Here is a 17,157-nt window from a genome sequence, read left to right as displayed (position 1 = left end):
GGGAACAGTGCCTGGCACAGGGTGGGCGCCAACATTAATGTTTATGGAATGAATAAATGATACCTGGCACTGAGACTAAAATAGTAAACAAAGTCTCCACCTTCATGGAGTTAAGAGGCTACGGGGTCATCACGATAAACAAATAACTGTAAAAATTAAGCAAACAATAGGTCACTCAAGAGGCTTAGGGTCTCCCAACCAATTCCTAATCCAGGGCAAATAAGCGAACTGTTTGTGTGACCTTCTACTTGAAGAAGGACCTGCAGAAGCACGGCAATTAGCCTCAACGCTCATCAGCTAGGGTTTAGGGCTGGGACAGAAAATTTCAAACCGGTGCTGGGGGTGGGGACAATGGGCGGGCTGTGATTCGGGCCTGAGGAGGTGGAGGTGTCTCGAGCCTGGCTTCTCTTCACGCGAGTAGAACTCCAGGGCTTCTCCAGGACGTAGAGCAGACCCCAGGACCCCGGCCCGTGCTGCAAGTAGAGGGGCGCCAACCTGCGCCCCATCTATTCCCCGGGAGTACTCACCGCCACTCTCGCCCCGCCGCTAGCTACCGTTGCTATAGCGCCGACGGCGTGTGGTGCGGCCGGCCTAGAGGAGCACGGGAAAAACATGGCCGGCCCCGTTGCCTCCTGGGAAATGTAGTTCTCTTCGGGCCCTAGCACGCCAGCTGTCGGACCTGGGAAATTCTCTTGCTCCCAACCCCGAGGCGCATTCCGGCGTCGCCGCAGTGCATCCTGGGAGTGGTAGTTCCCGCGGCTCCGAGGGAGAATGGCGGCAGGCGGGAGCAGGACGCAGAGAGAACTACATGGAGGAGGCGGGGTGTAGGGCGAGGAAGCTACGCGACTAGCAGTGGCGAAGGCTGCTGTATCGGCAGCATGAAGCGGACCCCGACAGCCGAGGAACGAGAGCGCGAAGCTAAGGTATGTCGGGCTCTCCGGAGTCTGGGATCTTTCGGGCACTTGTAGCTGGGGGCTGGGAACCGGAAGGGCCTGGTTGAAAGGCAAGCGGATCCATGGTCTTAAGCCAAGGGATGACAAGGCCTTGTCAGCAAGGGAGCCAGAGACTTCGGGGGCTCTAAATTCGTGCTGCTCGGGATGCAGGCCTGGTCCTGTTGGACCAGCTCACATGAGAATCAAGACACCATTTCCTTGTCCTGCTTCTGCACCTCATTCCTTGGTTAAATTTGTAGCTACCCAGGTGCCTCAGTTTACCGGACTCTTAGGTGCCTGTGATCATATCAGTTGTGCTTTCTTTTTCGGTAATGATTTCTGCGGACTGACATCAGTTTAGGTGAAATAATCTGTGCGGTCAGATGTGTGTATTTGGAACAGTTGTCTCTGTTGTGTCTTCGGCACAGTGGATATAGATCTTTAACTACAATCCCATTTTCTACTTTTGGGGTTCACCCTGTAGCATTTGCTCTTCCATGAGATTACAATAAAAATAGTAATAGAATTTTTCTGTTTTTAGCATTTATTACGTGTCAGGCTCTGCGTTTTCATAATATTTATTTCATATTCTTATCACAACAGATTGCAAGTTAGATATTATACAGGTGGAGTATCAAGAGCCCTGTTTTACAGATGAAGACTTGAGGCTCAGAAGAATTGAGTGTTTCCCTCATTCCGCAAATCAAGTCCTATTGATTTGTCTAAATATATTGGTAATCGGGTCACTTGTTTCCATCTTCACCACCTTGGACCAAGCTACCATTACCTCTTCAATGGACCGTTCCAGTAGTCTTCTTATTGGTCTATATTCACTCTACACCCAAACACTCCTTGCTCCCCTTCTGTTCCTTCTTCCACACAAGACTCTTCTCTACACTGTGGTGTGTGAGCTTTTCAAAATGCAAATCTAGGGCTTCCCTGGTGGCGCAGTGGTTGAGAGTCCGCCTGCCGATGCAGGAGACCCGGGTTCGTGCCCCGGTCCGGGAAGATCCCACATGCCGCGGAGCGGCTGGGCCCGTGAGCCATGGCTGCTGAGCCTGCGGGTCTGGAGCCTGTGCTCTGCAACGGGAGAGGCCACAACAGTGAGAGGCCCGGGTACTGCAAAAAAAAAAAAAGAAAAAAAACAAATCTAATCATGGCCCTTTCCTTCCTACATCCTCTGCCAACCACCTGTTTAAAAATATTTCATGGAATTCCCTGACAGTCCAGTGGTTAGGAGTAGGCACTTTCACTGCGGTGGCCTGGGTTCAATCCATGGTTGGGAATTAAGATCCGGCAAGCCTCGCAGTGTGACCAAAAAAAAAAAAAAAAAAAAGAATCTGTCATGGTTTTCTGTTGTTCTTAGGATAAAGAGGAAACTTCACATGCTCACACTGTTTTGCATGTTGTAGACCCTACTTGCATCATCCACAGCCTCAGTAGACATGACACCCTCCCTGCTCTCTGCCCATCAGCCACTTTGGCCTTCTTAGAAGTCCCTCTGTCCTGTGCTTTATCTGGTTACAGGGCCTTTATGCGTGCTATTTGTTGCTCACTCTGTATCAGGCAATTATTGGATGTGAGAACCATTGGTAAATGAAATAGACACTGTTTGTGCTCTCATAGAATTTAGAGTCCTACAAGTGAACTCACTTTGTCTTAGGGCAATACCTCTATGGAGTTAAGATATAAAATGTGCTCTATTATGACCCGAGCTATAGCAAAGTTTCACCAGAGACCTGAAGTTTCCATGCCTGAGTCTGTATGTGATAAAGGCAGTATATAAAGATGGGTACAAAGGGGAAAGATCCTTCTGCATTAGTCTACAGCAGGTCCAAGAAACAGATGTCACACAGTGGTATTGTGTGTAATGTCTTTCTTACCTTTTGGGTTTACAATGAAAGTTATTCATTTCTTCTGTAAAGACTTATTTAGCACCTATTATTTGCCAGACACAGGGATTCTGATTTTGGCTAAGATAGAATCCCTGCACAAGGGAGCTTTTATTCTATTGAAACCCTAACTGTTGCCTGTGAGGTAGTTGTTAATGTCATTCACACTTGATGGATGTTGAAATGGAGGCTTGTAGAAGTTATAACTTGCCCAAGGCCACTTGGTTGCTCTGTGAAATGAGGTTTTCTGACTCCAAAGCTTTTTTTCCATTTTCTGCTTGTAAAACATGTTGAAATGATACAGCAAGTTGTTTGCTTGTTTACTTAAAAAATTTCTTTGATCTTTATTTAAAATTTATTTATGAAATATTACTGGTTGGAGCAAAGTATAGGAAATTAAGTTTTAAATCTTAAATATAAGGGCTTCCCTGGTGGCGCAGTGGTTGAGAGTCCGCCTGCCGATGCAGGGGACACGGGTTTGTGCCCCGGTCTGGGAAGATCCCAAATGCCGCGGAGCGGCTGGGCCCGTGAGCCATGGCCGCTGAGCCTGCGCGTCCGGAGCCTGTGCTCCGCAACGGGAGAGGCCACAACAGTGAGAGGCCCGCGTACTGCAAAAAAAAAAAAAAAAAAATTATAAATCTTAAATATAAAACGATAAAATGTTCATTTACTCATGAATTATCTTCTCTTTTTCTAAAGGAGGTGTTATTTACGTACCGTAATGTGCATCCGTTTAGTGTACAATTTGATGAGTTTTGATGGATAAAAACACCTGTGGAACCACCACCACAGTTGATACAGAGAACATTTTAATCCTTTCTAACAGTTTCTTCTTGCTGGTTTGCAGTCAGTCTCTTCCCTCACCTTGGCTCCCAAGCAACCACTGATAGGTTTTCTCTCACTGTAGATGAAGTTTGTATTTTCTAGAACTTCATATAGGTGGAAGTATACTGTATGTATTCTTGGGTCTGTCTGCTTTCAATCAGCATAATGATTTTTGAGATTGATTCATGTCGTTGCGTGTATCAGTATCTCATTCCTTTATATTGCTGATTAATTGTCTACTGTGTGGCTCTGGCACATTTGTTTATTCATTCACGAGTTGCCGAACATTTGGATTGTTTCTGGTTTGGGGCTATTATGAAGAAAGAGGCTATGACCATTCATGTATAAGTCTGCATTTTCATTTCTTTTGGATGAATACTCAGGAGTCCACTTGGTGTGTGCTATGGTAGTTCTGTGTTTAACCATATAAGAAACCGCTAAACAATTTTTCAAACTGATTCTCCCATTTGTATTAGTTTCCCAGGGCAGCTGGCACAGGTTCCCACAAACTTGGTGTCTTAAGACAACAAAAATGTTTTCTCTCACTGTTCTAGAGATATGTCTGAAATCAAGGTATCGATGGGGCCTCTGAAGGCTCTAGGGGAGAATCCTTCCTGGTCTCTTCCAGCTTCTGGTGACTCTAGGCATTCCTTGGCTTGGGCTGTATAACTTCAATCTCTGCTCTAGTCTTCCATGGCTACCTTCTCTGAGTTTCTGTGTCTTAAATATCTGTCTCTTTTCTCTTATAAGGACACCAGTCATTGCACTGAGGACCTACCCTAAATCCAAGATGATCTTAATTTCATTATCCTCAAGGTCCTTAACTTAATTACATCTGCAAAGACCCTTTTTCCAAATAAGATCACATTGACAGGCACCGGTGGTTAAGACTTGGCCATATCTTTTTGGGGGATGCTATTCAGACCCACTACACCATTTTATATTTCCGTCAGCTGTCTGTGAGAGTTCTGGTTGCTCCATAGCCTCACCAGTACTTGGTATTGTCCGTCTTTGTCTTTTAAATTTTAGCCCTTCTAGTGGGAGTGTGGTGGTATCTCATTGTGCTTTTAATTTGCATTTCAGTGATGACTCATGAGGGTGAGTATCTCTTTGAAAAGCTTTTTTCCATGTGGTAGTATCAGTACTTTGTTCCTTTTTATTACTGAAAAATGTACAATTCCGGGCTTCCCTGGTGGCGCAGTGGTTGAGAGTCCTCCTGCCGATGCAGAGGACGTGGGTTTGTGCCCCGGTCCGGGAAGATCCCACATGCCGCGGAGTGGCTGGGCCCGTGAGCCATGGCCGCTGAGCCTGCACGTCCGGAGCCTGTGCTCCGCAACGGGAGAGGCCACAACAGTAAGAGGCCCGCCTACTGCAAAAAAAAAAAAAAAAGTTTTTTTTCATACATTTTCATACATTTCATACATTTTTCATACATTCCAATGTATGAATGTACCACATTTTGTTTAATCCATTCGCCAGTTAATGGTTAGTTGGGTTGTTTCCACTATTTGACTATTATGAATAATGCTGCTATGAACGTTTGTGTTCTACTTTTTATATGTACAAATGTTTTCATTTCTCTTAGGTAGATATCTAGGAGTGGAATTGCTGGGTCATGTGGTAAATCTGTGCTTAACATTTTAAAAAAACTGCTGTATGTTTGTTACGGTCTGAATGCTTGTGTCCCCCACAAATTTTCTTGTTGAAATTCTGATCCCCCAGGTGATGGTCTTAGGAGGTAGGGCCTTTTGGAGGTGATCAGGTGGTTAGGAATGGAATTAGTGTCCTTATAAAAGAGGCCTAAGAGACGTCCCTTGCCCCTTCTGCCATGTGAGGGTACAACATTAAGTTGGGAGTCTACAACCAGAAGAGGGTCTTCATCAGAACCCAGCCATGCTGGCACCCAGATCTTGGACTTCCAGCCTCCAGATGTGAGCAGGAAATTTCTGCTGTTTATAAGCTACCTAGTCTATGGTATTTTGTTACAGCAGCCTGGATGGACTAAGACATTGTTTACAATGTGGACGCACCATTTGATATTCATGTTTGAGGGTTCCAGTTTCTTAACATCCTCATCACTTGTTATCACTATCTTTTTGAAAGTGGGTGTGAAGTGGTATCTCATAGTGGTTTTGCTTTTCATTTCTCTGATGTCTAATGATGCAGAGCTGCTTCTCGTGTGTTGGTTTATCAGGTATATGTCTTCTTTAGTGAGGTGTCTGTTTAGATCTTTTGTTCTTTTTTTGTTTTTTTGGTTGGGTTATTTGTGTTAATATTAAGTGTTATGAGTTCTTTATATTTTCTGGATATAGGTCCTTTGTCAGCAATATGTATGGTGAATATTGTCTCTCATTCATTTAGTTTACTTAATAGTCTTTACGAGCAGGAGTGTTTAATTTTGATAAAGGTCCAGTTTATCGATATTTCTTTTTATGATTCATGCTTTTTGTGTCATATCGATGAAGTCTTTACCTATCCTAAGGTCACAAAGATTTGTTTGCTTTTTTCTTTTTGGCTGCGTTGGATCTTCGTTGCCGCGCGCGGGCTTTCTCTAGTTGTGGCGAGCAGGCGAGCAGGGGCTACTCTTTGTTGTGGTGTGCAGGCTTCTCATTGCAGTGGCTTCTCTTGTTGTGGAGCATGGGCTCTAGATGTGCGGACTTCAGTAGTTGCAGCATGTGGGCTCGGTAGTTGTGGTGCACGGGCTTAGTTGCTCCACGGCATGTGGGATCTTTCCGGACCAGGGATCAAACCTGTGTCCCCTGCATTGGCAGGCGGGTTCTTAACCACTGCGCCACCAGGGAAGTTCCTCCTGTTTGCTTTTTAAATTAAACTTCTTACCCCTATAATGGGTAATTGCTTTTGGTTTTCCTTTTCTCTTTGAAATAAGTTAGAATATATTTTCTTCTTGTGATTGCTTATGTCATAGACTTTTATACAGTTTCCAAGTCTGGAAGGTGAATAAAAAGGTTGGATTAAATAGTTAGCTTTTTATGATAACATTTATTTAATTTGTGTTAAAACATAAGAGGGTACCAAAGTATATTCATGCTTTTTTTTTTTTTTTTTTTTTTTTGCGGTACGCGGGCCTCTCACTGTTGTGGCCTCTCCCGTTACAGAGCACAGGCTGCGGACGCGCAGGCTCAGCGGCCATGGCTCACGGGACTAGCCGCTCCACAGCATGTGGGATATTCCTGGACCGGGGCACGAACCTGTGTCCCCTGCATCGGCAGGTGGACTCTCAACCACTGTGCCACCAGGGAAGCCCTTCATGCATTTTTAAAATGAATTTTTTTACAAGGCATGTAGTGGAATAGTCCAGATTAGTATTTGATAGGCTGAGTTAGAACCATGGCCTCTAAAATTTTTTTTGCTGTTGGACAGAGAGTTGGCACCCTGTGCCTCAGTTTCTCCAGCCAGAAAATGGAGTCAAGAATAGCTGCTTCTGTGAGTTGCTGTGAGAATCTAGTACGATTAGGTTTGGCCATTGTGCTAGGGACAGAGTAGGTATGGCTTTGATTGAGGGTTGCCCAAAGAACCCTTTGCTGACATAAGGCTGCCCCCATTTTTTTTAGATGATATAATTTATTATTTTGAAATGATTTAAAATTTATAGAAGAGCTGTAAGAGTAGAACAAAGAGCCCTCACAAACCTATCACCCAGATTCAGAACTTGCTTACATCTTGCTACATTTGCTTTATAGCTCTCTCTCTATCATATAAATACATGAACTATTATTATTTTTTTTATGAACTATTACAGAGTAAATTGGAGACATCAATCCTCTTTACCCCTAAATACTTCAGCATGTATTTCCTAAGAACAAGGATGCTCTCATATATAAACATAGCCAGTTGTCAATTTCAGAAAAAGTTAACATTGATAAAATACTCTTATTTAATCCAAAATCCATATTTAAATTTTGCTAATTGTCCTAATAATATCTTTTATAGCTTTTTTTTTTTTTTTCTGGTCCAGGTTTCAATCCAGGGTCATACGTTACCTTTAATTGTCATGTCTCTGGTCTGTTTTAATCTCCTTCAATCTGGTCTCCTTTAATCTCTTAATTGGTTCCTCATCCTTTCTTAGTCTTTTATGACATTGACATTTGTGATGAGTAAGGCACTGACCTTTGTGATGAGTACAGGCTATTTTGTTTTGTATAATTTCCCAGTATTCTTTTTTTTTTTTTTTTTGCCTTGCCGTGCTGCATACGGGGATCTTAGTTCCCCGACGAGGGATTGAACCCGAGCCCCCTGTAGTGGAAGCGCAGAGTCTTAACCACTGGATGGCCAGGGAAGTTCCCCTGTATTCTTAGTTGTCTGATATTTCCTTATGATTAGATTCAGAGTATGCATTTTTGGCATGTATATTTTTAAGGAAACATAGGGGCCACTAGAGATCACAGATTTACAACTTACACATTCATCCTGCCTATGAAGGTGTTTTATTTGGCCCAAATGAACTGTTTGAAAGTTTCCAGATTATTTTCCAATGTTTAAAAGTTGAGAGATTACACATAAAAGTCTGGATGGCTGGCTTTCTTGAAAAACTAGACTATCTGGCAACACTAGGCATGCATTTCATTAACTAGAGCTGAACAGTGGCTGCCTCTTTAGATGAGAATGTACTTTCCATTGTGCCACACTACAGCATTGCCCATTTAGTCACAGTAGAGTGGTTTAGAGTGTGAGGCTTTAGAGGCAGATCCCGGAATAGAATCCTGCTCCGTCATTTGATTTAAGCAACTTAACTTCTCTATACCTCTGTTTCCTCATCTGTAAAACTGTGGTGGTATTTATGATTTTGATGAGGGTGAACTGAGATATAGGTAAAGCACCTAGAACATTGTGGTGTTGTTATCACCGTCATCTCATTGTCATTATCATTACCACCTGTCTAACCCAGTAGATATTTAGCCTATATTCAGGCCATTCATTCTGTGAACTTATAGTATATGAGTGTCTAATCGGGCAGGTTTTCTCTACTGGGGTCACACTAACTTCTTACCCATTCGTCCCAAGTGGTACTAGTGATGTACCACCCTTGGAATAATTGAGAACATAGTCAAACTATTTTCTGTGTTCCTTGGTTCAGTTGAGGAGCCCGGTTAAAGTGCCAAGTAGGGTACTCAGCACTGGGGACATATGGGTAAATATGGCAGATTTGGTCCCATGGGACTGGCTGCCTTACCATGGAAGATAGATAATTAAGCAAGTACCAGCAGTAAAGTGGTGCGTTTTACCATGGGAATGGGACATGGTAGCAGGGAGGATCTACTGTGGTATGGGGGTCATGGAATTCCTTCCTCAGGAATATCTATTTAATGTGGTCTAGGGGTCATGGAATTCCTTCCTAAGATCTCTTTAAGGATATTTCCTTACAAGAGGCCCAGGACTCCTTTAGAGGTTGTTCAGAAATATTAGAACTGTTCTTTAGTTCTGGAATGAAAAGATGTGGATGTTGAATTCCAAGCTAGTGTCAAAGGTTCTTATGCTGGCTTGGGTGAGATCATCATTTTTTAAATTATTGAGAATAGAAACAGTTTAAATTTATTACTGAGAGGGTTATATACTTAATGGGAGCATAATAATTTTGTTTGAGAAATGTACATTTTAACTTTGCAGTGGAGAAAACCTGGCAGTCACTACCTCAGCCAGGTGATCAAGGTCAACATCATCAGTGGCAACAAGTCATGTTGATGACATGACCCCTTGATCTGTTTAATTAATAATAAAGTGATTAAAATGGTAAAAAAATGTATATTTTTATTAGTGAAGGAATATAGCCAGAATAGATAAGCCTGCTGTTTCAAATAAAAATCCTTTAAAAAGTCTTCCATTTTTGGTGATAATTGTCTTAATATCATTTAACAAGGTAAACCTTAAGTTGTAAGGTATAATGAGTTATAAATATAATAACTTAATAAAAGGAAGTTTGTTATTTATGTATGTACCCACTGGGTTTTTTTTTTTTTCTTTGCGGTACGCGGGCCTCTCACCGCTGTGGCCCCTCCCATTGCGGAGCACAGGCTCCGGACGCGCAGGCTCAGCGGCCATGGCTCACGGGCCCAGCCGCTCCGCGGCATGTGAGATCCTCCCGGACCGGGGCACGAACCCGTGTCCCCTGCATCGGCAGGCGGACCCTCAACCACTGCGCCACCAGGGAAGCCCATAAGTATCTTTTGAATGAAGAGCGAATGGTCGAGAGCCTCAGCAGTCTGATGCATGTTACATGTGACCCTTAGTAATTATCATACTGGCTCCTTGGCTGCTGATTGGATTTATTATGGCCGAGTTTAGCAATACCGGTTCTGGCACTTAGACTGGAAGCGTCAAGAAAAGTTAAAAGAAAGTTAGAGACCGTGTCTTTTTAGTTTTGTTATCACTATTCTATCCCTTGTACTTAACATGGTGCCAGGCACATAGTAAGTATTCCATAAATATTTATCAAATGAATGAATGGATTCCCAAGAGTATTGCCTGTTATTGGTTGTTAGGCTTTCTACCAGTGAGAGAGGGAACCAGAACCTGAAAGAAATAAGGGAAAATGGTTAAATACTTACGAACTTCAAAATTACTTAACATACCATAAACATAGGTATTAATTTTGAGAAACAAGACTCTTCAGCACATGCAACTCTCAACAGTTGTTTTCTAGTATTCTCTTTCAAATTTTAAATGCTAGCTTACCTTCCAGGTTTAGTGTATTTTGTTGTGGTTAGTTTATTATGGTAGATTTCTTGATTAAAGTTTTTTTGTTTTTGTTTTTTTTTTTGCGGTACACGGGCCTCTCACCGCTGTGGCCTCTCCCGTTGCGGAGCACAGGCTCCGGACGCGCAGGCTCAGCAGCCATGGCTCACGGGCCCAGCCACTCTGCGGCATGTGAGATCCTCCCGGACCGGAGCACGAACCCCTGCATCGGCAGGCGGACTCCCAACAACTGCGCCACCAGGGAAGCCCCTAAAGTTATTTTTAAAGTGTGACTTTCTAACATCTCGAAGAAAAGAACTTTATAGTTGAGATGGTACTTTTGGAGCCTCAAAAAAAAGGCACAGTTTGGAGCAGATGAATTTAGAGTTCTGCTAACCTCATTCACTTATTAACCTTTGGTTACAAACTGATTTTGGATTATCTTACAAAATTGTCTCGCTAGCTGATTTTCTAGTGTAAGCTGGGAAGAATCTGGGGGACTGTTGGGTTGGGTCAGGACATGTTCAGGAGATTAAGATGTACATTGCTAGGAACTTGTCTCCAAACATTTGCCCTTGGCATTGTGTTTCTCTGCAAGACCAGCACGTGTTTGAAAGCTGAACCTTGCGCATAGGTTTGAAAGCCTATATAGGCTTGTATTTTTGTTTATGCTACAAGCATCTGTCCTGTTGCCATGCCCATCATGTATTTGCCCTGTAGTTTGGGAAAGGACCTGCCTGTGAAGTGACGTGCCTTCCTTTATGTTAAAGAACCACTCTGTGGATAAGGGTCTAGGTTGAGACCTTTACATCTGGTAGAAACCACATAGAAAACTCAGTTTGAAGGGCCAAATTATGTTGCATCCGGTCTGAGGAGGAGATTTTGTTGCCAGTGCGTGAGTGTTTTCATAACTGTTTGTGATCAGAAAATTCAGAGCTCTGATTTCTGCATTAGCCCTAAGTCTGCCCTTTGTCACCTTCATTTAGCGACTGGATCATTCAAGGCTGAGCCTCAAGGGCCAGCATATCTCCAGTAATAATATAAAATGGGCTGATGTGGCAGCCTTAACTCACTCTGCTGAATTGGGCATGATTAAAGTCTCAAGGCTGCATTAATATGGATTTTCTCTTTCCATGTACAGCAGTCCTTTATCTCACTGTTTCCCAGTTTGCCATTTTCTGAAAACAGAGATGGAAAATTTTGCTGATGATATATTTTTTTCTGTCAGCACGAATGTTCTGCTTTTCTTTCTTCTTCTTTTTTTTTTTACTTGAAAATAGCACCAGGCAAATGAATGCAGACATTACAGTTTCCGTGGGCTCCAGCCTGTTGTCATGTCAATCTTGTTATTTAGGTAAATAGCGTGCCCTTTTTTGCCGACTCAGCAGCCAATATGCTGCGAGCAATTTTTGTTTCAGTCACATGATTGGCTGGGAACACTATAAATGATACAAATAATTGGGAAATCGTAGTCATTGTTCTCATAAAACCTGATCCTGGCGTTGGAACCAGCCAGGCAGAGGAGTTGCATGTGCAGCCGGGAAAGGAAAGGATGGGCAGCCAGGGTGCCCAGCTTTTAAATTTATCAGACCCCTGCTGCTTAAATTGCCCCAGCTGTTAATGCTGGAACCATTACAGTAATGGACTCAGCAAATGAAGGGGAACGAAGACACGCACACTTTATTACCAGAGGGGCAATTTTCTTTTCATCTGTAATAGCAGCGGTGCCTCGTATTGATCAGCCCATCAAGATACTAATCCTCTGTAAAATTACTCGTTATAACTGAAAATGTGTTAATCCAAATCAGTCTGTGTCCCGACTGCCTACTTACTATTGAATACAGACTATCAGATGGTTTATTTTTCATGATTTAAAGCCTCTGCCCTGGAAATGGTTGGCGTTTCCCCCGCAACACCGAGTGCTTAATCTTACCTCTAGCCCAGGGTTGTCTTTTTGTTTTAAACAGAACATCACCCACTTAATTAAGGAGTGAGTGTCTGTCTTGCTGTCTGAGTTATGCTGGTGTTTTACGTTCTTCTGGATTTATTAAGCATCTTGTTTTACATTCGGTCTGTGGTTTGTGCTGTAAATAAAAATAAGCCCATCTTGCACACATTAGAAATTTGCAGGTAGCAAAATGTCAATAAGTAGCAGGGATGGAAGCTTCTTTGATTTACACTTCAGGCACCAGGTTGTGCTTTGTCGATTGAACCCATAGGCAGGATGCATCCTGGTGTCTGCTGTGTAGCAGATGTGTTTTTGCATCTTTATCTGAGAAAGTTTATGGTTATTTCTGCCTCCTTAGTTCAGTAGATTGCCTTTTAGACAATGAGGCATAGCTACTCCACCCCCCCATTGTGTTTTGTGAGACATGGCTATAGCTAGATATTATTTTATTATAAGAAGACCTGTTAAAACTGAGTTCTGTCTTCCTTGATATTCAGAATTTTAGGAGTTACTCCTTAAAACTTTCATTTTTTTATTCATTATAGTCTTCATGTACATATATATTTATTTGTACACAGACTGATGCCCTCTTGGCAGTATTTTTATTTTCTCGAATATATTGTCATTGCTCAAAGCATTTGTGTGGCATTCTTCATAGAGTTCATTCAGAAATTCTTTTTTTTTGCGGTACGTGGGCCTCTCACTGTCGTGGCCTTTCCCGTTGTGGAACACAGGCTCCGGACGCGCAGGCTCAGCAGCCATGGCTCACGGGGCCCAGCCGCTCTGTGGCATGTGAGATCTTCCTGGACCGGGGCACGAACCTGTGTCCCCTGCGTCGGCAGGTGGACTCTCAACCACTGCGCCACTAGGGAAGCCCTCAGAAATTCTTAATGAGGACTTTCTTTGCCAGGAACTGTGTTAGCGGCTGGAGATTCAAGGATGAAAAAGAGACAGTCTTTGCCATTGAGGACCTTAGCTCAGTTGGAAGATAGGCACGTGAACAAATAATTACAATAATGTAGTATTGTAAATGTTAAAATCCACTTGTGAATGTAGTTCCTGGGAGCAGATATGAGTTATGGGCACAATAGCAAAATCAGCTAATCGATTTTTCTTGCTGTGTTACCAAAAGCAGAATTAAACAGTTTAATCACACTTTAAGACTTGCATCTGAATGATTCCCAGCTGTTTGAAAGAAATCTCATCTTTCAGGAGACTTGTTTACTGCCCTCTGGGGACAGTCAAAAGAAGGCTTTCCAAAAATGTTATGCTCAGTGACCGCATCTTTGAATATGTATAGAGTTTCCCATGGAGACGACTTTAAAGGGGATAGTGCTTATTCGATTGCTTATGTTCTGGCATTATATTATAAGTCAGTCTTGTTGCTTTAGAGTGTAGTTGATCAAGAGAGACAGTAACCTGTCCTGGTTAAGAGCATGGATTTTGGCCAGCCTGCCTTGTTTTTCCCCTAGCTTTCCTTATTAGCTGAGCAATCTTGGGTAAGTCACCTAATCTTCTTGAGCCTCAATCTTCATCTGTAAAATGGGGATAATAATAGTTGTGAGCATTAAATGGTTTAATATATGTAAAGCATTTAGAATAGTGATGGGCATATATAAGTGCTATGTATATAAGCATTAGCTATTATTACCGTGAATGTGACTGTAGGTAATGAAATTATTTTCCACATGTGGCTTATGAAAGACAACTTTGTAAATGTATGACCACAATATGTGTGGCATATAAGATGGTGAAGCATTTTTTATTTAGAATACTATTTTTTCCTGATTACATAATTTGTTATTTTAGAAAAATTTAAAAATATGGAAAAATACCAAGCAGGGAAAAAAAAGTCTCCTATAATCCTTTAGAGATAACCACTGTGTAACTTACTGTATTGGTATATTTCTTATAATATTATTATTATGCCTGTCATACATACAATATGTGCAGTATGATCCTAATTTTATCCAAAATATATTTATGATACATATTTATACAAGAGATATTTTAAACAAAAATTGGAATCATAATGTATATATTTTGTATTCTGGTCTTTTTCACTTACCAGTATCCAGTATATTGTGAATATTTTTCCATGTCATTACAATTATAGTATTTCATCATATGGATTTTCTTCCTGCTATTATAAATTATCCTTCAGTGACCATTCTTGCACATAAATCTCTGCGCAAATCTCTGGTATTTTCTGTAGGGTAAATTAAAGGAAGGTGAATTGTCGAGTTAACATTTGTAAAGATTTTTGGCTTATATTGTCAGATTGCCACCCAGAGGGGTGATGCCGGTTTCCACTCTAACAAGCAGTGCATGAGAATGCATATTTGGTACATCCTCTCCAACACTGGGAACTGTCATAAGATAAAAATATTTGCCAATTTGGGAGAGATGAGTAGGAGCTCATTGTAGAACTATTTTGTATTTTCTTAATTACTAAGTACTGTATGGTTGAATTTACTCCTGTTGTGATTATTGGCCAGATATAGTTCTTTTGTGATTTGTTTATTTATATAGCCTTCATTCATTTTGCTAATGTATGTCTTTTCTTATTGATTTGTAAGAACACTTTATAGATTAGGGATATTATCATTTGTTAATCATGTGCTGGAAATATTTTTGCTTGTTTGTTTATTGCCTGCCTTTTACTTTCGTATTTTTGTTATTCAGGTTAACGGTCGCTTATACGTCCTTCTAATAATTTTACATTTTTATTTTTTTTGTATAATTCTTGTAATGCATCTAGAATTTAGTTGGTGTATGATATGGGAGAGATGTCTAATTCCTCCTAAATGATTAACCAGTTATCCCCACTGCATTTATTGACTAGATTGAATGCCAAAATACTCAGATCTGCTTTTTATTCTGTTTCCTTTGTTTTGTCCGTTATTCTGACACACCATTTTAATTACCAGAGTTTTATGATACCTTTCAGTATCTGACAGTACAAGGCCCCCATGATTATTCTTTGCTTTGGAAGTTCCTTGACTCTTGCACTGAGAAGGCAACTTAAAATTTTTTTACAGAGAAAGTTAAAAATCACTTTTTCAAGGTCTCCTGTATATTCCACCAACCCTTTGGTATTTTAATTGTTATTGCATTAAATTTAGAGTGTAATTTGGAAAGAACTGAAATACTTATGGTAAATAAATTTTCTTATTTAACAGTGTTATCTGTCTTTACATTTATTTAGGCTTTCTTTTATGATCCTCAGAAAGTTTTGTAATTTTTTTCAAGTAGGTACTATTTATTACCTTCTGGGTTTACTCCTGGGTATTTTACATATTGGAGTACTATTTTTGGTTACTATTGCAAATGGGATATTTTTAAATTATATTTTCTAAGTAGTACTTGAGAAAGCTTTTCTTGTATGCTATTTTTATAATTGGCCACAATATAGAATGCATCCTTATCATTCTAACTTTTTTTTTTTTGGTTGATTTTCTTGGGTTTTCTAGATGTATAGTAGGTAGATAATGTAATCATTTGCAAATATAACTTGGTCTCCCCCCTTTCAGTAATTATACTCTCCTCTCCTTTTTTTTCTCTTGTGTTATTACATTGTCTGGAACCTCTAGTGGCTATAGCAGATAGTCATGCCTTTAATAGTGATGCTTTGGGATTCTAGTATTAAGTATAATGATAGTTGTTGGCAATAATCTTTGATTTTTAGTTTATTTTTTTCCCCCTAAGGACTGAGGTTGAATTTTTATTGAATAATTTTTTGACATCTATTTAGATGGTAATGTCTTTACTTCTTCTATGGATAAGATGTAATCTCTTAATATTGTTTCCAATATTGGTTCCTTGTGATAAATCCTACTTGGTCACATTATATTGGCCTTTTAGCACACTACTGAATTCAACCTTTTTGTATTTCAATTAGGAAAGTAAGATGGGTCTGTAGCAGTGATTACCAAGGAAGCTGGAAGGTGGTACCCCTAGGGGGAATATCAGAATCTTCAGTGAGGCATATTTAATATACATGTTAAGGTCATTATTCATACTAGAGTTAGTGAAACTTAATAAAGCTCTTTTGGCTAACGTAGAGGGAGGTAAAATGGGTAAAAATGTTGAGAAATATTCCTTTTTGTGGTTTGTTTCGTTAAGTTTTGATGCATAGTTAAGCCTGTGTCATAAAATGAATTGCACCATTTTCCTGCTGTGCTCTAGAGCCATTCACAGAACACCAGCATTATTTGTCCCTGGAAGTTTGAACTAAATTAACTTGTAAAACTCATCATATGATGTTGGGGAAGATAAGTTTTGGATAACTTTTTCAATATCTTTTCTAGTTAATGGCCTATTTAGTTTTCTTTTTGAGTAAATTTTGGTCATTATGTTTTCTCAGAAATTGAGGTTTCAAATTTATTGGCAATGTATTCAACATAACATTCTCTGGTTTACTAAGATAGAGTTGAGCATAGTTTCATAGTTTAAAAATTCCATATTCATTTTATATCTCCTTTTTAATTATAACTTTCTGTACACATATATTCTCTTCAAAAATTGATTATATTTGTCTGTTTTGAAACTAGCTCTTGAATTTGTTTATGCTAATTTATTTATCTCTGCCTCTTTCGTGTTTCCTTCCTTATGCTTTTCTCAAACTTTTTGTTTTTATTTTACTAAATTCTTGAGAGGAATATTTAGTTCATTTATTTTCATTCTTTTTTAATATGGAAAGCACTTCAGAATCTTAAAAATAATTTTCTGTGTTTCTATAGCGATTTATGCATGTTTTTGTAGCACTTATTCACTGTTGTACTGATTTTTTGTTAATCTCTTTCTCCTCTCCTTAGTTTTACAGACTACATTGTATTTATCTTTGTACTGTAGTACATGTAAAGTCTTG

At 40.4% G+C, this 17,157-nt stretch overlaps 2 protein-coding genes across 2 annotated transcripts in view; one reads left to right on the top strand and one right to left on the bottom strand.

Moving 5' to 3' along the window:
- Positions 1-534, bottom strand: part of RPGRIP1L (RPGRIP1 like) — a gene marked incomplete at its 3' end in the record, with an annotated part of 96,779 nt that extends 96,245 nt beyond the window's left edge. The window contains exon 1 of the mRNA XM_082862796.1: positions 528-534. The remainder of the gene's footprint in view (positions 1-527) is intronic.
- Positions 535-822: 288 nt separating this feature from the next.
- The window catches only part of FTO (FTO alpha-ketoglutarate dependent dioxygenase), a 379,775-nt gene continuing 363,440 nt past the window's right edge, over positions 823-17,157 (top strand). Inside the window, exon 1 of the mRNA XM_082862799.1 lies at positions 823-923. Coding sequence (XP_082718925.1) covers positions 879-923 — 45 coding nt within the window. The 5' untranslated portion in view covers positions 823-878. The remainder of the gene's footprint in view (positions 924-17,157) is intronic.

This window comes from Leucopleurus acutus (assembly GCF_964270905.1).
Source record: "Leucopleurus acutus genome assembly, chromosome: 20".
Taxonomy (NCBI): domain Eukaryota; kingdom Metazoa; phylum Chordata; class Mammalia; order Artiodactyla; family Delphinidae; genus Leucopleurus; species Leucopleurus acutus.
This window is presented reverse-complemented; position numbering and strand designations above follow the sequence as displayed.